Source organism: Etheostoma spectabile, unplaced genomic scaffold (genome assembly GCF_008692095.1).
Source record: "Etheostoma spectabile isolate EspeVRDwgs_2016 unplaced genomic scaffold, UIUC_Espe_1.0 scaffold00003701, whole genome shotgun sequence".
Classification (NCBI taxonomy): domain Eukaryota; kingdom Metazoa; phylum Chordata; class Actinopteri; order Perciformes; family Percidae; genus Etheostoma; species Etheostoma spectabile.
The window spans coordinates 59,072-81,734 of NW_022603060.1; the positions used below are offsets into that span (position 1 = coordinate 59,072).

The window sequence follows — 22,663 nt, forward strand, 5'->3', positions numbered from 1 at the left end:
GTTAAATAAATCTCGCTGTTTACTTTTATTTTCAAACTGGACACAAAACCCTGGTCTTGTGGGTGAAAATCTTGTCTTTGTTTTACTCATCCACTCCTACATGGAGTTTAGCTGCTCTTATTCTTCATCATCATCATACTGATGGTTTTCAACCCCCCCCCCCCCCCCATACAGTAAAGCTGCACCTGTTAGAGTGGCCTTTATTGTGGCCAGCCTAAGGCACACCTGTGCAATAATATCAAGCTGTCTAATCAGCATCTTCATATGCCACACCTGTGAGGTGGATGGATTGTCTCGGCAAAGGAGAAGTGCTCATTAACACAGATTTAGACAGATTTGTGAACAATATTTGAGAGAAATAAGCCTTTTGTGTAGAAAGAAAAAAAGTCTTAGATCTTTGAGTTCATCTCATGAAAAAATTGTCGCTTATATAATTTTGTTCAGTGTAAGTACAATCTTTTAGGTGTAAATATACAAAATGTCTCCATAACTCCATTCTCAGTGTGTGTGCTGAAGGTAGTGAATTAATCACTTTAGTCATTTATTTTTAAAGCACTTAAAGCAAAAGAAATTTCTTCAGCAGGATCTTCTTTAGAACTGCTGCATTGTTTATTTATACTGTATATTAAGGAAGTGATATGCAAATGACATTTGGCAAATGGCATCAACTGGCTGTATATGAAATGTTTCATTGTCTAGAACAATGTTTCCCAAACTTAGGGTCGGGACCCAAAATGGGTCGCAGACCCGTTTTTATTGGGTCGCCAATTGGCAGAGTAAAATGCATATCAATCTCTGGCTTTTCGACTCTAGCATACCTGAAAAACAAATACAGAAGCAGACTAAATGCTCAGCATGACCTCAGAATGGGGCATTTTCAAACACCGAACCAAGAATTGATCAGCTGGTTGATATCTCCAACCAGCCACACACATCTCATTAAATTCAAGTCAGCATTATTTAAAAAGAATGTTGGTGTCGGTACTGAGGGATGATGGGAGGGGATAAGAAAATGAGTTGAGAAAGGGGTGAGACACAGAAAGGAGAAAAGAGACCTTTTCTGTTTTTGTTTACTTTTATAATGGAATAAATATACTTCATATGCATATAAATTCATGGTTTGTTCCGTCTTTTGTCCACAGTTTAAAAATGTAGATGTTACAATGATTCATGGTGTATTTTTGTAAATTTGAGTCCTGGGGAGTCCCCCCAAATTTCTCTTTTGGGTCTTGAGCTGAAAAAGTTTGGGAACCACTGGTCTAGAATGTTAAGTCTGTATATAAGTATTTACTGCCCTCTTGTGGTGAGAGTAGGCCAGTTTTTATGGGTGTAAAGACAAAGTTGAGCTCAAAGAAATCCCCCCCAAAAAATAAGAAATTCAGTTTAAAATGGAGATTTGAGAAAGTATGCTACAGAAAATACAATATGTAGACATAAATGCCTCAATAAATAAATAAAGAACACTAATTGCGTCACTTATTGTGTCATTTTATTTCTCAAATGTACTGTATACCGTCACAGTTTACAAGACAGTTTTAAATTTGAATACACAGCAAAATAAATAAATTTGATACAAAATTAAATTTGAGAAATAATAATAATAGTGTTATGGACTTGTTGCCCATCCTCATCTTTCTCTACTAACTTTAACTCCTCGACGCTAAACTGTCTTTCAGTCAAGTTTTCCACCAAATTTTACATTTAAAGAAGTCCAAAAATACATGAAAGACACATACAGGCTCAGGAAACGCAAAGACCGCTAACATTTCAAAACTGAGTGACCTCTTAGAAGTCATTTCTGCCTTCACATCTCATAAACTATGATTATTCCTGCTACTTTTTCAGTCAAAACATGTCAAAAATGTATTTCCAGACACAAGGAAGCAGCTGTTTGTAGAACTACATACAGCAATTAAGGTGTGTGTTGAAATATGTCCACACACACAAACACACACACACACTCACTCACTCACTCACTCACTCACGTATAATGCCTAGACATACAGAGAAGACATGTTCAATAACACAACAAATCCTGAACGACTACAAATCTAAAACCGGGAAGAGAAAGCCACCATTGGTTACAGAGTTGATTGATAGTGCAGTTCTTGAACAGCCGTATCAGATTGAAGCCGATCATGCTTGAAATCCCTTGTAATAAATACTGTCAGGTCAACCCGCGTGATAGTGACACTGTAATGAAAGTTAACCTGAACTTTGTTGGATTGCTGCATCAATAAATAATCAAGCAATAAATCAATAAATAGATCCATAAATAGTTACTCATGATTGTAACACTCTAATATACAGCATATTTCAAGGTTTATCTGTGATTACTTCTAGTATTTACATCAGCACAATATACAGTATAGAACAAACACACACACGCATGCACACACACTCTGCCTTGTGCAAACACACACACAATTACTGATAACCCACAGTGACGTCTTTCCTGGATCAGTTCTGTCAATGTTTTACAGCTCAACACTCACATCTACACTAATTCTTCAGAGTCATTCAGATCGTTTCTCAGACTTGTGCATGAAAAAGAATACGACTGCTGGCCTTGCCAATAGATTTGTGTGCATTGTGTTGTATTGCATACATTTAAACCATGGCTATTATATTGATTGGACATGTGTAGATCAGAAGGGGAGGAGTTCAATTAAAGGATCTTTCAAGTTGTTTTGCATGTTTTAGCCTGACAAGTTATATACATGTAACTACTGCTCATTTTCCAAAAGATTACCATAAAAGGGTTTATACTGTTTCCTACCTTCCAGGAGGTCATTGATTTCAGCCCACCACATTTGTCAATTTAATGTTATTATTATAAGCTGAATCAGTTAGGAGCAGGCACTCTTACGACTGAACTGTTGTCTCCTTATTTGGTCTTCTTTCTTGATGCATTCAGGACATCTGAGCTTTGAGAGACGGCTGCTGAAAAGCAACCTTTTTAACCCGAGAAATGGCCAAATTCCCACCATCTTTTTCACGTGCCTTTCAATACGAGATCTTTTAAAAGTCCCTGCCTACAAAACTGAAATCAATTTTAATTATCTATTGCAAGGTTGACGGAAAATTAAGATGAGGGTAACTGAGAACCAATGGCTGCCTGGAGGTACGTAATAAAGCAATTTCAACCCATGCTATGTTTGCGATGGAAAATGTTTACAACATATACATTTAAAAGGCTAAAACATGTCAAACTACCCAGTGTGATCCCTTTATATAATGCATGCATCTAACAGGAAGGAATACAGGGCAAGGTATCAGAACAGGAATGGATTGTTATTTTTGTTCAAGTTCTCACCCGACCCGCTGCCTGAGAGAAACTGTGGCTGGAAGGGGACTCCCCCGCCGCCCAGTGGAGTGGATCCTCCCAATTGAGCCACTCCTGCTTGGCGATATCCTCCATAGAAACTGGACTGACCCATTCCTGTTCCCAATGACAGGGGGTCTGCCAAAGGATTCCCCACCGGGAGTCCAGAATGCACCATTTCCACTCCTCCAAAGGGGGGGTTCACGTTAAGGCCCATTTGTGGACTCCCTCCCACAGAAACGGATTGTACCATTCCTGTTCCTGTGAACGGAGGAGCCACCTGAGCCATATTTGAGCTCATGGTGTGAGACGGTAGCTGAAATAGGGGAGTTTCACTGGAAGGATTAGCAGCTCCAGAAGAGGGAGAAGGTGCACCGAAGGAGGGAGCAAGGGTGGAACCAAAATGACTGCTGTATGATGTTTCAGGAAGGAACCCCCCTGCAACAGTCCCTGATCTGACCACAGGGCCAGATGCCATGCCCCTGGCTTTGAAAGCGCCTGGGAAATTAGGAGGAATAGGAAGATGGAGGGATGAGGGGAAGGAGGGAGGGATGTACAAGTATTCCAGCAAAGAGAAAATTCACCAAAGTAGAGAAGGGTGGAAAGAGTTAAAATGTCTGCTGGCTAACATACACTAGTCTCTATACTGAACTTCAATAGGTCACTAATACTCACACACACACACACAACAACATCTATACACTTTACAGCCATGGGGCAAAACACATAATCACAATACACTTTTCCATACAAACCTATTGATAAATATTAATTTGTCACTCATACTTTCTCTGTCATTCTCACAGTCTTTCTCTCTGGACTACAGCTGAAACGTAGTGGCAAACATTTCACCAAGGAACTGCTGATTTATAATATTTCAGTGATTTTCCAGTCATTGAAGTTGACCATGCATCCGTTTGAATCAAGCGCACCACAAATAAATCCACATGAAGCTTCTCACTTTTTCATAAATGGTATTGGTCACGCAGAGTAGAGCATTTTTTCTGTCCTTACCGATGGCTTGAGTCTGGGCAACGAGCTTGTTGGCGAGGGGGCGCTGTTTGGGTTTGGGGTTAGAAGAAAATAGATCATCCAGGTCAACAAGCGACGCCCCCGCAGAGCCCAGAAACGACGCAGTCTTTTTATGAAACTTCTCTTCCTGCGCCGTTTGCTTTCCTGCAATACAATAAAAAGGTCCAATTCTACTCTAAAAGGTGTTTTCTTTTGGGGACAGGTCAGGGAGGAAGAGAGAGCAAAACGGAAGAGAAGTTTAATTGATTAGGATTGTTAGCCAACTGCTGACTGATGGGAAGATGGGGGTGAAATGGAGAAAATGGAAGAAAACGGTCACACATGCAAATGACCATTAACCCTTGTGTGGTCGTTGGTTCAAATTTGACCCATTCAACATTCTTTGTGGGTAAAATATACTTAATTTAAAGATTACTTCAATTGAATTGTGGGTGTTTTATTCAATTTGATATCATTTGGTTTCAAAACAGTATCCTGACTAAACTCTGACCAGTCTGTAATTCACTCAACATCCTAAGATCTTAACTATTAATCAAAATAATTCTAATTCTTTTTTAAATTAAAAAAAAAAAGTTATTATATATAAATTAGGTTTAAGGACCATGACTAAAAAAACAACAACACATTGATAAACGTGACAAATGTCAACGGAAAACATTCATGGTCGACGAGAAGACAACACAAGGGTTAAGTGTATGAAAGAAAAGCATTTATATTTCACACATAAACCAGCACAGATGCAGGCACACAAACAGTTAAGTTTTAGAGTCATTGTTCTCAGCCGTTCACCAAGCAAGCTGGCAGAGACTTCTATTGATTCAGAACAAGCGTACATTTTGGCAGACTAAGCAGAAGATTTAGATGATTTAATCAGAGCGGAGCATTTTATTGCTGAATATAAAAAAGAGGCAATGAGGTTTTACTCTCGTCAATAATGGATGGATCACAGAAATAAGCATTCAGACAGAGTGTAAAGTGAAATGTACCTGTGTCATTGCTAGATGCGTTACTTGGAGCACCCCAAGGATCACTCTTTTTAGAGGCACCATCTCCAAAGGGGTCACTGGATGGGGAGGAGTCTAAGGGTGGAGCAGGTGAACCCCACGCATCACCTGTGCTAACTAGAGCTGCAGCTAAACAGGGAAATAAAGCAAAAAAACTCAAACAGGACAGACCAATACTATACAGATGAGACATATTCTTCAGTATAAGGGCTTTATTATATAGTGTAGTGATAAAACACTAAACATTACGTTCACTTATTAGATTTTCAAAAGAGTTTTAAACCATTTCACACAGCCTTCACCATGTAATATAAGTACTAGTATACGGGGGGAGATCATAACCTTCTTGCGATAACATGCCAAGTGGCGTGTATGTTAACATCTGCTGTATTCAGCGTAGACATACAAGCGGACAGCTCAAAATGCAGGTAACAGGTAACATGCCACTTGGCTTAAGAAAGTCGGAGTGTATGTTTAAACAAATTTATGATGTCATGTTGAACATTTACAGATAGCAGATGTCTGCTTCTGGTGCTCTTTAAAGGCTTACTCAGGGTCCTTGCTATTTCACCAATAAAGTGTTAAACACAGCTGTTTTGAATAATACTTAACGGGAGGGCTACTACCTGAAAATAAATATTTGAGTCATACGTCGTATTCTCTCAGTCGTTTCAGATTCTTTATGTTGAGCTGTCGTTTTTGTGTCAGTGAGAGTGAGTGCTCCTTGCTTTGACGCTGCTCTCTGGCATTCAATCATTACACTTTGTAAAGCCAGTCAATCCGCTCAGTAAAGAGTTCAGTGATAGATGATTCTGGTGACAGAGTGGTTGCTTTGTACACAATATATGACCATTTTGTTATCAATTGATCAAGTTGTGATGATACCTGATAAAGCTAAAGAAGGCAATGGGATATGGAGGGAAAAACTGGGAGAAAATGCAAAGTGTTAGTTTCTTACCTGGGGATCCCCATGGGTCATTGTCCAGGTTGGATGAATCTCCAAATGCATCAGAATGATCAATGGGTGAGGAGAGGTTCGTTCCATCCCCCCAGGGATCTCCGCTCTTTGTTTCCTTTGGAGCAGATGGTGGCCCCCAGGGATCTGACCCGATGGCGGGTGGAGAACTAGCAGGGGCTCCCCACAAATCTGCACTGCCTTGGGGCGAGGTCACCGGAGGGGCATTGAAGGGATCCGAGGCATCACCTTCTGGTGGACTGGATGGCACTGTGAATGGGTCCTCTTTGGGTGGTGTTGTTGCTGCAGTAAAAGGGTCGTCTTTGGGTGGTGTTGTTGCTGCAGTAAAATGGTCGTCTTTTGTAGGTTTGGATGGTGCAGCAAAAGGATCCTCTTTGGGGGGTGTTGTTGCATCAGTAAAAGGGTCGTCTTGGGAAGGTTTAATGGGTGTAGAGAAAGGTTCAGGTTTAGGTGGTGTTGTGGAAGCAATAAAGGGGTCATCTTTAGACGAGGCTGGGGCTGAAAATGGGTCTTCCTTAGTGGGTGTTGAAGCTGGTGCAGTGAATGGATCATCTCTTGGGGTACTGAATGGGTCATCATTTGGGGCATTAAAAGGATCGCGCTTTGGAGCATTAAAAGGATCATCATTTAGGGTGTTAAAAGGATCCTCTTTTGGAGCATTACATTTGTCACTCTTTGGCGCATTAAATGGATCATCCTTTGGGGCGTTGAAGGGATCATCCTTTGGGGCGTTGAAGGGATCTTCCTTTGGGGCGTTGAAGGGATCTTCCTTTGGGGCGTTGAAGGGATCTTCCTTTGGGGCTTTAAAGGGATCTTCCTTTGGGGCGTTAAAGGGATCTTCCTTTGGGGCCTTGAAGGGATCTTCCTTTGGGGCCTTGAAGGGATCATCCTTTGCGGCATTGAAGGGATCATCCTTTGCGGCGTTGAAGGGATCATCCTTTGCGGCGTTGAAGGGATCATCCTTTGCGGCGTTGAAGGGATCATCCTTTGGGGCGTTGAACGGATCATCCTTTGGGGCGTTGAACGGATCATCCTTTGGGGCGTTGAACGGATCATCCTTTGGGGCGTTGAAGGGATCATTGTTAGACGAATTGAAGGGATCTGGTTTATCTTGTGGTGCAGCAAATGGATCCTCCTTGTCTTTGGGTGCATTAAAGGGGTCTGAACTATCTTTTGGGGTGTTGAACGGGTCATCTTTTGGGGCTGCAAAAGGATCTTCTTCATTCTTTGGAGCAGCAAATGAATTTTCAACCGTTTTTGCTGCTGAAAATGGATCTTCCTCAGTTTTAGCTGGAGCACCCCAAGGATCAGTGCTAGCCTTTGTGTCAGGTTTTGCTGATGTGCCCCATGGATCTGTGGCCTCTTTAGGTTCTTTCACCTCCTCCTCCTCCTTCTTCTCTGCTTTTTCACCTCCCCAGGCACCCCCTTTTGCGTCATTGCCTTTCCCGGCATCCTCCCATTTCAGCTCCTCTTCACTCATTTTAGCCTAGGATATTACAATTGCAATATAAGAGAGGTTAACATAAAGACTTATTAAGGGCATCATTAGCGGTGTAACTAAACATGTACTGTTGTACTGATCAAACTGATTTGTGACATTTAGAATTAGTTTGCCAACAACTCCGTAATCTCATTTCGAATGCTCCATATTTTGACTGAAACTTTTTCCTTCAACTTTGTGTAGAGTGTTGAGTTTGTAGGTACTTTGTCAAAGGGCTGTTAATATAACTGTTGAGGCTATGGTTTGTGGTGTTGTTCTCGAATGCATTATATTACACTGTGTTCAGACTGTTGTGTTCCCTTGCTAAAAGCTGACCACTGTACTGTATTTGCTATTTTACTTACCCTCCTCTCTGCGTCTTTCTTCTCCGCTTCCTGTTTAAGACGCTCCTCTTTGCGGGCAGCGAAGGAAGCAGCCAAGTCAGCCACTGAGGGTATGTTGTCTAAGGATGGAAGCCCTGAGGTCCCGGGAACGTAGACTGGCTTGTAGTTAGGATCCGTGACGGCATCCGTGGATGAGGCTGGTTAGAAGGGGTGGAAAACAGACTGAATGAGATTTGTGTGAGAGACAGACAAGTAAAGAGAATTATACTAAAACAGTTCAAACAATGGGCATTTAGCAGAAGGGCTCACCAGCAGAACCTTTGGAAGTCTTCTCTCTGGTCTTGAGGGCAAAGTCTCTCTCCTCCTTTAGTTTCTCATCATCCTCCATAAGAACAAGGACAACTTTGGCCTTCTCTCTCACATTTCCACCCTGGAACAGATATGCTTAGATTAGACTTTGATTTGACTATGGGACTTTGTGCAGAATTATATCTAAGGCTTAAAAAAACCCCAAATGGTACAAGTCTAAGCTTAAAAGTGACAAACATGGTTATTCTGGAAAGCTTTTGAAACAAAGGGAGTCTTACATTTGTTTGAGACACCAAACTTGAATCTCAATCTGTTTTCATTCTTTAAGTGTAAACTTAGTCTAGGGGTTAAAAGGTGTATGATGATATGAATATTACAGTACCAATAATGGATAACCTTAATGCATTGCATGCAACCTTTAAATAGATACTTAAAGAGTCACCTGATCTTTGCCATCTTTTTCTACAAAGCGATACTCTGTGAGGGCTTTGACGATGTAGATGTTGTCTTTCATTTTCAGGAGCACACGATCGTCCCCGGTCTTTAACAGGTACTCCAGCAGTGTCAGGGACTGGGATTTACAAAAAAAAGCATGACAATAAACAAACATGTAACAAAAATGAATATCACTGAATGTAAATAAGCTGATTGCAACAGCTTCCATATAGGTGTGGAAGGATAACAAAGGATAAAACAACACACAAACTAAAATCTGTGTAAAATCACAGATTTGGTAGGAAATGATAAACAATATGCAAAAGCTTTAAAAAAAATGCAATGCTAGTTGTCGACACTAGTGTAGCTGATGTGAAAATACAAAGGCACATATGTGCTGCAGTTTATGTTCTTATTACAGATCAGATAAATAAATCATATCATTGAATGTAATGGAATAGAGAGTGCTTTCACTTAATGGCAATGCATTTTAGTTGAGGTAGAACTGTTAAAACAACAACAATGCAAGGTTAAGATTTGAATCTTTTAAACTATGGGTATCCCTGTCCATGTAGTAGGGCTATGAAGTTAATCTAATTTTAATTGTGATTATGATTTTGGCTCCTAAAGATCATAAAAACATAGTGATCGAGAAGACTGATTATTTTGCACATTATGTTTTGCGAGTAAATTCTTATTTTGTCTTGTAGTTCAAAGGGAAATGTTGATCATGTTGGTCATGGCTATTGTTTTTAAAAAAGAAAGCTAATGATGATTCTTTGTGTGACCTTATCTGCCTGAATTAAATATATGTGATAAAACATCCATCTGAGAGACCACACAGGGGCCTGGTGCTACAGACCCATCAGCATTTACAAATAATGGCTGTATTTTAAAATGTCCTGTTTCTATAAATACAGTGAAATTAAGGTTGACCTAACAGCTTTAATATTGACTGCATAAATGGCTTTTTAACTTCAGTCTTGGTACATAATACATTTATTGTGCCTTGTTATTACCTTGTGAATGTGTCTCCAGTTCTTGTCGTCTTTAAGGCGCTTCCAGAGCATTGTCATGATCTCGTTGCAGGCCACCACATTGTAGGTCAGATCAGACAGGTCTGCCATCTGAGTGCTGGATGGGCCCCACGGGTCATTAGACGTCGCCTCTCTCACCTACAAAAGAAGCAAAGCAATAACACAGTGTAAATTGTAATTTCCCCAAAGGGGCTCAATAAGGAGCACAAATAAGTATAAATTAAAAATTAAATAAAGCAAGAAATTTCAAAAGTGTAAGGTTGCGACCATCCCAAAGGTCAGATACAAGCTTGTAACAATAAAGGCTCAAAATTACAAATTGTGGGACCGCTTACGGTGTAGCAACCCATCCTTGCAGTCATCTCATTTTAACAAAATGATAAATAATCTGTTCGGCCAGGCTATTACAGATAATGTTTCATCAGATCAGCATATTCGCCAGAAACATATTCCCATATGTTCCTGATTATAAAAATCGTTTAGGTTATTTAAGACGGTCAGGATTCAAGATAATGGCTCACTGTGACTGAAAGAGAACTGTATGGGTTTACTGCTGTACATACTTTAAATTAATGGCTTGCTCTATTGACTTTGGACCTCTTTAACTCAACTGTCCCTTGGGTAGGTACATCCTTTCAAACTCATATTGTAAAGACAACAAATGGTTTAAAACCCCAGAGCTGTATTAAATATCACATATAATGTTGAATAAGAGCATAAAATGATGCACAATACATCTAAAATGGATATTAACAACTGCCCTCTGGTGCTAGGAGCTTAAGTTTAAAACATGTCATCCCTATCTCTCTCGGCTCTTTAACTTTCTCTTATCAAATAAAGCAAAAACGTTCTAAAATTGCATCTTGGACTAGAACTAAAGAACAAAATGAGAAAAATGTTTTTCCTGCTGTAGGGAAAATGTAGCTCATTTATAACCGAAAATAAGGCAGTTCACTTAGTTTTTCCATGCCCTTGAATCCAGTTTATTTTACCTTGACCTCAGCCTCGGAGTAGTTCTGGACCAGGTTCTTCAGCTGTCTGCGGAGCATAGAGGACGTCATGGTGTCTGGGGGGGGGAGGTGGGGAATCAAACCACCGGGATCTGGTTCAGAAATAAACTTGTGAACAACATTGCGTGCATACAGAGTCAGCAGCACAGAGAACAGCACACAAACATAGAGATATTCTGACACACAATCAAATAAAAAAAAAAACACACACACAAACACACATACACTTTAAAGTCTGTGTGTCAAAGATGTATTTTATGTTGCTTGAGTGCTGGTCTAGTGAGCGTACATCCTGCTGCTCTGTCTTCCCCCTGACTGCATTGACTGTCTCAGGCTGTCCGAAACCAGATCCTACAGCTGCAGGGAGGAACCAGTCAACATAAATACAAGCTGACGAATGGGTTGGCACTGAGTGACAACGGCAAGCTTTCCTTTATGAATGTGTGACTGCGAAGCTACACTAAAGGAGTGGTTACACCCGCTGTATGTGACAGCTCGTGACAGTTCATCATAATCACTGCCACAAACACAGATCCTCATCGAAGTTAGCTAGCAATGTGGCTAAGCTACAAGCTAGTTAGCTTCCAGCATCCTGGTGTGAGAAAATATGAGCTAAAACCTCCTTTATAGTGCACATGGGTGAGCAGTCTAAGCCCTATTAACTGTGAGTCGACGTGCTTGCAAGTGAGGATTCACACTTCGTGTTTTCAGGACCTCGGAGAGCGACTGAGGACGGACAGCTGCCGTCAATATGGCTAACGGTCATACGATGTTGTCAAGCCAGCTGAATTGAGCTTAAATATTAGACTGCAGCGATAAAAATGAAGGGTCTTATTTCGAGAAACTGCCACTGCTTTGAGTTCAATACCTCACCAACTGGCCGCGCGTCCTTTTGTACATTAATTATAAATATTTGCAGCAAAAATAAAAAGACTAACCCTGAGTAGTTCTTCAGGAATCTTCGAGGATACGACGCTACGACGGCTTCCGCTTCCGCAGTTTTCAGCACCTGCAAGTCCACGCCCCCTCACGATATTTGTTATTATTTTTTCTCAGTAAAATACACAATTTTGTTAACCTGCTCTGCATCTTTTGACCTGAATTTTTTTTTTTAAAATTGCGGAAATTCGAATTTTACTATAAAATAAAAATGTTCAGCAGTTTCACGAGCGTAAAGTGCTATTTGTGAGGCATTTCAACCATAGACTGGCTTTCACATAGGCCTATTTAACGTTCTATTAAATATTTAATTAAAATTTAAAAACATACAAACACACACATACACACACACACACACACACACACACACAGACACACACACACACACACGCACACACACTCACACACACATACGACCCCCCCAGAACCGAATAAATGAGTCACAACCACAACTCCCACATCAATAACAGTTGAGTCAAGATGGCGGCCGAGGGCGAGTACGAGTCGATCCTGTGCATGAAACCCGATGTCAACGTTTATCGCATCCCACCGCGAGCTTCTAACCGCGCATACAGGTAAAGAAATAACCTCCGGGCGTCTACGGCGCTGTAAATCTATGGTTTAACGGTGTTTTGGTGTCGCTCGCTGCGGACATTTCACTTTCACCGCTCGCTGCCACAACATGCTTCCACATCATGAATAGGGGCTTTATGCTGTAATTTATGAAGAGCGGAGATGAAATGAAATGTGTTTCTAGTTGTAAATATGGTCACGGTTTGAATCGTGGCTGGTTCTTTGCCGCTTTGTTGTTCAGACCGGTAGAGCTGTCACAGATGTGACGGGGCTATTTCTCATTTCGCCGGGTCGATGCTGGCGATGTGCCAGGACAATCCCACTCTTTGATGACAACTTGGATGTCCCCCTTTACACAGGGACACTATTGATTTGTGGAAAAACCGCTGTTCAAGTTTTTTCTGCGAATTTGGCTCGAGTTCGTTAATATAGATTTGAACTTTATGCTCGATATGCAAGCACATTTGAGACAGTAACACTTTCTGGGTGGGCGTGCAGGGAGATAATACCAAACAGTCACATTACATACAGCCAAATGACCACCAGCAACCTCACATATTCTTGTAATATTTATATTATGTGTCCTTGTTTGTGACAGTACTTTGCTTTACTGTTTATTGCCTTTGTAATATGTTTATGTATGTTCTGATAAAGTTCCCTTGACCTTTTGGAATTAAAATAGCCTCACATCATTACGTACTCTTCACCATACTGAGATTTGCATGGTTTTATTTCAGTTAGACTAATAGCTGGTTTGATTCACACTGAGAGATGATTTTTATGGAAAGTACCCCATGCCAATCTCTTTTCGATCCTTTTAAAGGTTGGATTTTTCCTAATTCTTTTGAATTAAGGCATTAAGATCAATTTCCAAAAGATGTCTCATGTATTCCTCATTTAAATCAACTTTAGCATGGGTTCCTAAACTTATTAGCAGCAGCACTGTATACATTTAATGAGGACAATTGTATGCTGATACCCTGTTTGTGTACAGGGCAGCGGACTGGAAGCTGGATACTCCAGACTGGTCTGGTCGAATGAGGGTCACCGCCAAGGGCCAAGTGGCATACATCAAACTGGAGGACAAGACCTCAGGTAAGACCTCATTGTGTACTGTACTCAGCTCATTCACATTTAAGCATTAGTAACTGTACATGACTTACACGGTACAAATCATCAGAAGTCCTGTGGTATGCTGGCTACCTGTCCAGCCCTCAGGGACTGCTGGTGCATTCATGGGAAATCCATGTCGGATGGTCTCATTTCAATCAGGAGAGACTTCGTTGACGGGAGCAAATGGGTTTATTCATCACATGATGCACAAGATTTAAATGAGTCTTTGGCAATTAGACTCCATCTAAATAATTTTATAAGTAATAGAGAAGCCACGAGTAGGCAGATTTTTGTAACTAGTCTAGGTCACTCTACGTGGTAAGCAACTAATGTTTACAACCTAATTCCAAACTATAAAAATGACATGTGAGCAAAAGATGAATATGGAATACGTGAGTTGTTTCTAAATCTCAAATCCAACATTTACTTTCGTCTGCCATGGTTCTGCGTGATATGACATCAACCCGGCAAGTCGCGTACCAAAATGTTCGCCAACTTCCCGCGTTGTTGTTGTTGTTTTCCAACTTAAGGAATTCCCACTCAGTAATTTATCTTTCCGATTATTCCGACACCACATGAATGCAGCATCTAACCAGGATAAACAGTATAGAAAATGGATAGATGGATAAATGAATAGATGGTTCACTATTTAGCATGTGTCTCTTGTCGTTTCCCCTCATGTCCTGCAGGGGAGCTGTTTGCCCAGGCACCACTGAGGGAGTATCCCGGTGCTGCACTGGAAACGGTCAGCGACTCCAGCCGGTACTTTGTCCTGCGGATACAGGATGACAACGGTGAGGATGTGCATGTTGTGAAAATGACTATGGATCTAGCCTGTTTGATGGTGATAAATTTCCCTCTAAGGATTTGGTTTAGAAGAACTTTATGTTTGCGTTTTTGCATGTCAGTTACTGTAACATCGCGTCTTGTCCGCAGGTCGCAGTGCTTTCATAGGAGTTGGCTTCGGGGACCGAGGGGACGCGTTTGATTTCAACGTGGCTTTGCAGGACCATTTCAAGTAAGCAGTGACCCAGTGGTATCAGTGTAAAATGATGGTTACTGTCTTCTTGAAATCAATGTAACGTCACTTTTAAGAACTTGGCGCTTGGTTACAAGCTTGAACATTCACAGTCAATGAACAGTTGTGTTCAAATACTTTGTTACCTTACTTAAGTAGACATTTTGGGTATCTACACTTTACTGGAGTAATTATTTTACAGCGGACTACTCCTTACATTTTCACACAATTATCCGTACGTTCTACTCCTTCCATTTTAGAAATAGCCTCGTTACTCCTATTTCAGTTCGGCTTGTTTTTATTCCGGCTTGTCATCGTTAAAAAAACAACAACTAAAAAAACGTATCCAGATAAATCGCACCATCCGGATAGAGTGAATTTGGTTGTGGTTGGATGAGAAGTATTAACAAGACCAGCCAACCCTTGTACTGCACATCCCTGGCCGTACCTGGAAGAAGTTCTCGAAACGATTGGATGTAAAAACAACTCCTCTTCAAATGCACTGAAAGCTCTGCGCACCCAAGTACCAAGAGATTATTTCTAAAACTTGCCGTCTAATTTGAAAAAGCATATATGACAAGCTTTAGTTGATACTTCAACTTCTAAAGAAGTCTTTTTAAACCCTAGTATTTATATTTCTACTTGAGTAATGAATGAATGATATGAAACTTTTGACACCTGCCAATGAATGCAGGGCTGAAAATGTCACATTTCACATACAGGCTATTATTGGTTGTCCATCCAAAGTACTGACCGTGTTAATGTCTCCCTCTGTCCCACAACGATCTGCAGCATAAGCAGTCCATGCCAGAACAGGAGGCTGTCTTTGAGATATGCAGTACTGTAATTGTGGAAAGCTGCGTGCTGTAGTTTTCCTGGAAACTGCTGAGATGTGTTGTTTATATGGGTATATGTGCTGAGATGTTTTGTTTGTCTCTCTGCCTCCCCGCAGATGGGTGAAACAGGACACTGAATTCAGTAAAAGCGCCCAGCTCGGGGATTCAGGACCAAAACTGGACTTGGGCTTTAAAGAGGGACAAACCATCACACTCAACATAGGGGTAAGAACCTCAAAACGTCCAGCTTTTACTACATTTTTAAAACATTTTAAATAAAATTTAAACCATTGAGTGGAGAAAGTAATGGTCTTCTGGTCCGTGGTTCAATAAGGAATTAGACTGCAAGTAATCAAATGAATCCAAAATGACACATTCATTTAATAGGCTTTTTATAAATACGTTCATGCTGCCTATAAAACAGAAAATAGAGCTCAAGTGTGAATGGCAATGCATTTAGGTCTGTAATTCACACATCTATCAAGTCATAATGTCGTACCTCAGGGCTCTTAAAAATTGACGTTTTCTTGCTGTTCTACAGTCAACGCTCCATCAATCACTTAATTAATTTGTCCTCAAAAGGCAATTTGGTTTTGCAGTAGGGAAACAAAAACTCATGATTAAACCCAAGGAAATAAAAAGTTTGTGTTTTAAAAAAAACAACCAAAAAAACAATTAATCTAAATGTTGTAACAAAACTGCTGGTTTAAACTCATACTTCTGAATGTGAGTCATTTTTCTTTTCTCTGTCTCTAGCAAGGTAAAAAGAGGGATAAGCCCCGCCCACAAGGCTCAGGTGGGTTTGGACTGCTCCCACCACCACCTGGAGGAAAGATAGCCCCTCCTCCTTCTTCAGTCTCGTCCAATCACAACATAGAAACAGGTAGATGACCCCCTTAGTCGTACTAAAGATGCACTTGTGCTGTGCGTCAGTAGTAGCGTTTGTCAGTAAACGTGCACTTTTAATTTGGGTGATTGAGCAACTTAACCTCTTGGCAGTGTGTGGGGTACAGCTGTATTTTCACATTGCGTCTTTGTGCAGCTTTAACCACCAGGAGTGACCTATTTTCTTAATCGCTGTGGAAATTGGTCGCTTGTTAAATGAGTCTTACTTTTTAGAGCTTCAGGCTGCAGAAAATGAAGTGAAATGTGTGTCAGTTTTTAATCTGCGTTTTAATGAGCTCTGTGTTTCTCCCTGTATCTCCGTCAGACTGCCTGTTGGAGCTGGACAGTAGTAACTCTAACACCGTGGTTCAGTCAAACGCTAGTTCAGATCTTTGGGGAGACTTCTCCGCTCCGGCAAGGTAGACAACTTCTTTTTTTGTAAAATACCCTGTGTGCCAAAAGTATGTGGACATAACATTACATACAGTATAAATGACTCAAAGACTTTACTGAGGGATTTCTTCCCATTCAGCCACAAGAGCATTAGTGAGGTCCAACCTTAGACTGTATATAAAGATGGACAACACATCCCCCCTTCCTCCCACTTTACAAAAGTGAAGCCAAGACATCCCAGAAATGTCATCTTGTCATTTTGAAACCAGAGTCTGCCCAGTAGTCAAATGAACACTTGAACGAACCTATACTGCAGCCAGCCACCAGGAGGTGATCCAGATGTTTTGGCTTTACATATGGCGCTTACCCACTGCTAGTACCAGCTCGGTTTGGCTACGATGCTCCGCCATTCATTTTCCACTGCAGATTTAGTACCGGGGTGTATATACACACACACACACACACACACACAGACCGTCAGATGTGTGTTGTTTTTGATTCTTGGCATGTGTCTGTTTGCCACAGCCAGAACACAATTTTTGTTTCAAAAGAAACTGGAGAGAGCAAAAAAAACCACAGCTGGCTAAACTATTCAAATGATTTTTAATTTTTATTTAAAAATGACTGGGTTGGGCAGGACACCTAGCAATGATGTCGCTAGCAATGATGAGGCAGTGATAAGTGACGATTCTCTCCGACCAATCAGCAGTCTGCAGGTTTTCACGTCACCTTTGGTATCGCCTCAGCTGGTTTGGAACCTCGACGGAGGTGATACTAAAAAAAAAAAAAAAAAAAAAAAAAAAAGTACCTGTTGGTAGGTACCAGGGACTTTTTCATAATGGAAAATCAAAGGCGAGTAGAGGCGAGTCGACCAGGTACCATGCAATGGAAAAACGCCATTAATCTATGAATCAACCACTGGGTCCAACACTGAGGTTGGGTGGTAAGCTCTGGTGTTCAGTATATCAGTGCAGGCCACTTAAATTTTTTTTCCACACCAAAAAAAAGTTCTTTCAAAATAGTTAAATAAAAATAAAATGGGTAAATAACTAACGGGCAAAACTAATCTGTCAATAGTTACATTAGTAATACTCATTATTGTAAAAAGATGTGACAGTGAGCGGTAAACTGTTCCCTAGTCTGGGAGCAGCAACATGTCAAACAAATGAGTGTACATATACTTTTGGAAAGGAATGTAAACGTGTTTGCTGGGTGATGTGTACATTTTGTGCATATTATACACATTTGAGTTTGATATGACATATTTTTAGTTCATTTAGTTTAGTATGTTTTTTTTTATTTGTAAAAAAAAAAAAAAAAAAAGCGGTCATAGCATACAAAACGTTGGTATTGTCCTTTTTAATAAGTGATACGTTATCAGAATACAAAGATAAAACCCAACATCAGTTTGTGTGTTTCCAGCTCCGTTCCACAACAATCCCAACCACAGGACTCCGGAAACTGGATCCAGTTTTGAGTCGTCGCCGGCTGTCCCGTCACTTGTGATTCCCCCATCTCACCTGCATCTGTGTCTGTAGCTTCCTGTGCATCCCACTGAGAGTAACTCCCGCACACTGATCCCAAAGCAGAGACGTGAAACTTCACAGAGCTGTAAAAGCAACTCGCGACATCCTTTCATTCAGGAAGAATCAGAGTCTTTTCAAATTTTCTTGACAGGGAATGAAGCACTAATCTGTTTAAAGCCATTCAATGATATGAGCCATTTCCAAAAATATTTAAGGGCTATGTGTGACGTCCTGTCTTGTCTGTGTCACCTCCCAGGCCGATGGCTGTCTGAGCAGTGCTTTATCTTGTGATCAGGAATGTTTTTCCCAGTGCAGCGGCTCCCTCTGCAGGCTCTGCAGAGTGCTGCACCTCAGCAACCGGCTGTGAGTACTGAGCTGCAGAGCTCCGCTTAAAGGTGCTCTGGGCGATGTTGGCTGACGTTACTCGTTGACGTTCAAAGTATTTTCAAACAAAGCAAGGCTTGCTTGCTCGCCCCTCCCGCCTCCTCATCTCGCCCCTCTTCCTCACTCCCGTGCTTCCACGAACTAACCCCCCCCCCCCCCCCCCCCCCCAAACCACCACCCCCAATCCTTCTTGTCTGTTATTGGCTGGAATGCTGGGAGACTTTGTTCGGTGGAGCAGGTTGACACAGTTTGTTTTTGTTGGTGTTTGTGGAGCCTGGGCTGTCTATGGAGAACATGTGTTTTTTTTTTTTGTTTTTTTTTTACAGTGTGTTCTGGGGACAGGCAGCTCGCCGATAGTGAGATATTTTCTGTATGTGACAAAAAATGTTGTAGCCTAAAACACGTGACATCGCTTAGAGCACCTTTTTTTTAAGCGAAGGCTACTTTTAACTGTAAGACAGTTTTCTTTTCTAATGAAACTGTGATTTCATCCTTTTTTTTTTTTCTTGAAATTATTTAGAAATGACAGGATCAGTCTGTCTAACTTATTTAAAATAAGTGTTAAGTCCTGAAAGAACAGTTGAAGACACATAATACTTGGATGTTTAGACCAATCAGGGGATTAAAGGACTCGTCCCCATCCCCCCACTGATTCAGGGAGCGGTGCTGCCTCGCCCACGCGTCCGAAAATGTATGTATTTAATACGACTGTCTATCTAAAGCGTGGTTTCATTCTATAGTAATGCAAGTGGATTTAAGGGTGCAACTTTGAAATGTTCAGATTAGTTTTGCTTTATGGGATATGAAAGGGAAATTGGTCCAAGCAGAGGGTTGCCTCTGCATTCATTTGAAATCGTGACAGAGTTCCTCAGTTGTTTTTCAGCCAAGGACCCACGATTCAGGATAGATAACATAGCAGGGACCCCCTCATGTATGTCCCTTTTGAAATAATTTGACGTAGCCTATTTTTTTATACTTCTATATCCTTTGTTATGTGAAATAACAACACAAGAGGCATGTATTAGAAAGCTATTTGACATGTGTTAAAGATTATTTGCGCCATTTCAACACAGAATACCCACCGATGGACATTAATTCAATTAGCTGCAAGTAACACTGTACCTCAACAAAATATCAAAGGCAAAGAGAAAAGGGCAAACTTAAGAACACAAAGACACACACACACACACACACATCAAAAAAGAAGTATTTCACACTTCATGCACACATAGATTTAAATGAAACTTTGGATTATGGTTATAAAATAATATACAGTTTGTTAGATTAGAACATGATCTGTGAACTATTTCAGATTTAAAAATTAAAATAGTATTTGTTTAACTGGGAAGCCTTTTGTAAAACAAAAACAAAACAAAAAAAGATTAAATTTTCCAATCCGGTAACACTTTACTTGAAGGTATCTACATAAGTGTCATGACACTGTCATAACACATGAACCCTAACCAGAACTTGCCATGACAAAACCAAATGACACTTCCTAAAACAAGTGTTTTGTAAAATGTTTATGACTTGTTAATAATTTTTTAAGACTCGTTCATTACAGTGTCATGTCACTCTCATGTAGATACCTTCAAGTAAAGTGTAAGCCATGATTATTTCCATGAATGAATCTGAAAACCTTTCCCTTTGACCGGTATTCATGGCCGCAGACTCCAGGAATTATCCATTGCACAGTATTTAGTGTGTTCATAGAATCACAGAGCTCACTTACAGTGAGATGACATACTGTAGGTGTAGAAAAACCATTCCTGTCTGCCGTATTAAATCTATAAATTTATGTTTACAATGTGAAATAACATCTGTGTTTACTACTGGGTGGCTTATTTTATTTGTAACACTGAAATCAGTAGCCAGATCCAGACATATATTCATTTGTGTCAATTATTTACAGTTTACATACTTTTGCTGCATTTATTTTAATAAATACATAAGCCAAGAATGGAACATATCTGGCGATGGGTGTTCGTCTACTGGCAGCAAATGAAAACTACTTAAATACTTAGAGGCTTTCTTGCTTTTTTTTTTCTCACCTCATCCCAATTAACATGGCTATTTACAAAATCCAGATGAATTGAATAAACGAGGTAAAACGGGAGTGGGAATGTCAGACTAGTTATCAGAAAGTTATTTGGCCTCGAACTATGTTCATTTCCTTAAGGCCCAATACTACCAATAGAACATGCATATCGTAACATATAGTAAACTGTTAATGTCCACCAGATTTACATTTAACTGCCCCTCCCAGATGAAATGCTCCTTTTCTCTAACAACCGCTCCTCTGTTTAAATGAAAACCTGTTTTGAGCGTTACAGTGGAAGTGGAGTGTGATCGCTACAGAAATGCACATGCAGTCTGTGTATTTGCTTTTCATGTTTGTGAAATGACAGTGAGGCTTTTGTAATGGCAACTAGTTATAGGGAGCTGTAGTTGAAACAGAAGAAACTGCCATGTTCATTCCTTCAGTGCTGAATGTGAAATAGAAGTAAGAATATATCTTTATAAACAGAACAGGAAGTAAAAATATTGTAAGTAATTTGACATTAGGGTTGGGCATCGTTTGGATTTTAACAATTCTGATTCTTCCTTTTGATTCTGATTATTTGAGGTTGGAGTTGATACGAGTCACATGCTTATTTGGCAAATAAGAGTAAAAGTTTTTTTTGTACAGGGCTTCTTCAATATGAAATAAAGCCACACTGGAGCGCTGCTTACTGTGCTCCATTGGCTGCAACACAAGCCCCTGGCTGCTACGGCAACCATAACTTAACACATGTTAAAGATGGAACCAATGATCGGATTTGAAATTAAATCATCCAAACGATTCCAATAAAGAATCATGTTTTTTTTTGTTTTTTTAAACAATCCCAAGCATGAATCGGTTCTCGATGCCCAATCCTATTTAACATTTTGGGAAATGCTCTTAATCGCTTTCTTGCTGAAAGTTCAATGAAATGATCGATATCACTCTCATGTCTGTGCATTTAATATGAAGCTGAAGCCAGCTGGGTAACGTAGCTGATAGCTTAGCATGAAGACTGGAAATGGGGAGGGGTGGAGGGGGGAGAGTTAGCATGGCTCTGTTCAAAAGGAACAAAAAAAGTCTCACTAATTAAAATGTATCTGGTTTGTTTATGTTTTCCAACTATTCCTTTTATTTTATTTTCTATTTAATACTGAGTGACTTCACCTGAAGGACCTGATGCAGTTATGCCCCATTTCACACTGTAAAGTCAAATTAACAACGTTCTTTTTCTGAACACACGTCCACTGTTGGAGGTTTGAACACACCAGTCTCAGGACTGGTGGCGGGGAAAACAAAATGAATGTCTTGCTTCATGTGATGAATGTCTTAATGGCAGCAAATGATATGTTAATTTGTGCTGAACAGGCTTATGGTTGAATGTGAATTCAGACAGTGTTTACAGGACTTTGACATATGAATTGTCAAACACTTCTCGACTATGAAATTATTTTGTTATATTAATATAAATGTTAGTTTGTTGTGATTAAATCGCATGAACTGAAATTAAATTAGCATTAAGATACGGGGCTGATTGAGATGGTATGTTGTGTTTGCATTGCTTGTATTGCTGGCTGAAATATAACAAAAAAACGTCTCCCATTTCTCACTCATTCCCCTCTGGCTGTAAAATCACTGGACTAACATGTTTCATTCATGACCAATTTATTGAAAGAGGCAATAAATCCTTTCAAAGGACATGTGATGTCTTGTTTTTATTGTGAATCCTTAGAGCTGTTACGCAGGGATGACCTCAAATTCAGATTCCTTCAGATTGCACTCCTATGAGAGAAAATGTATTTCTTTTCATGTATAATTATATTATTTCTCTCCTGCTAGATTTGAGATAGCATTGGCAACAATCCTGAGGGTGGTGCCAAAACTCTGGCGTAGTAAACCATTTATAAAACCAATTACAAATTATTTAAACAGGATGTGACCCCACATCACCTACAGGGAGTGTACAAATCAAGACCTAAGAACTTAGAGACGGTAAAAATGCC

At 40.2% G+C, this 22,663-nt stretch overlaps 2 protein-coding genes across 3 annotated transcripts; one reads left to right on the forward strand and one right to left on the reverse strand.

Annotated features, from left to right (window-relative positions):
- Window positions 1-1,843: 1,843 nt before the first annotated feature.
- Window positions 1,844-12,116, reverse strand: LOC116676734 (epsin-1). Of its 2 annotated transcripts, XM_032507641.1 has the most exons (11): window positions 11,891-11,988; window positions 11,182-11,309; window positions 10,935-11,051; window positions 9,925-10,080; window positions 8,913-9,041; window positions 8,471-8,591; window positions 8,183-8,358; window positions 6,320-7,823; window positions 5,344-5,490; window positions 4,340-4,501; window positions 1,844-3,823 (listed from the first exon to the last, which is right to left on the reverse strand). In XM_032507641.1, exons 3-11 carry the CDS (start codon window positions 11,001-11,003, stop codon window positions 3,276-3,278), a joined length of 3,012 nt encoding a protein of 1,003 aa, XP_032363532.1. In that variant the 5' UTR covers window positions 11,004-11,051; window positions 11,182-11,309; window positions 11,891-11,988; the 3' UTR covers window positions 1,844-3,275. The 2 variants fall into 2 exon arrangements, with proteins under 2 accessions (XP_032363532.1, XP_032363531.1); XM_032507640.1 differs by lacking the exon at window positions 11,182-11,309 and having other exon boundaries at window positions 10,935-11,044; window positions 11,891-12,116.
- A 143-nt stretch (window positions 12,117-12,259) lies between these two features.
- On the forward strand, window positions 12,260-22,358 carry necap1 (NECAP endocytosis associated 1). The gene is made up of 8 exons (XM_032507646.1): window positions 12,260-12,466; window positions 13,459-13,559; window positions 14,267-14,371; window positions 14,514-14,595; window positions 15,548-15,656; window positions 16,188-16,314; window positions 16,642-16,735; window positions 18,132-22,358. The coding sequence occupies exons 1-8, from the start codon at window positions 12,372-12,374 to the stop codon at window positions 18,184-18,186; spliced, it is 768 nt and encodes a 255-aa protein (XP_032363537.1). The 5' UTR covers window positions 12,260-12,371; the 3' UTR covers window positions 18,187-22,358.
- The last annotated feature ends 305 nt before the right edge of the window (window positions 22,359-22,663 follow it).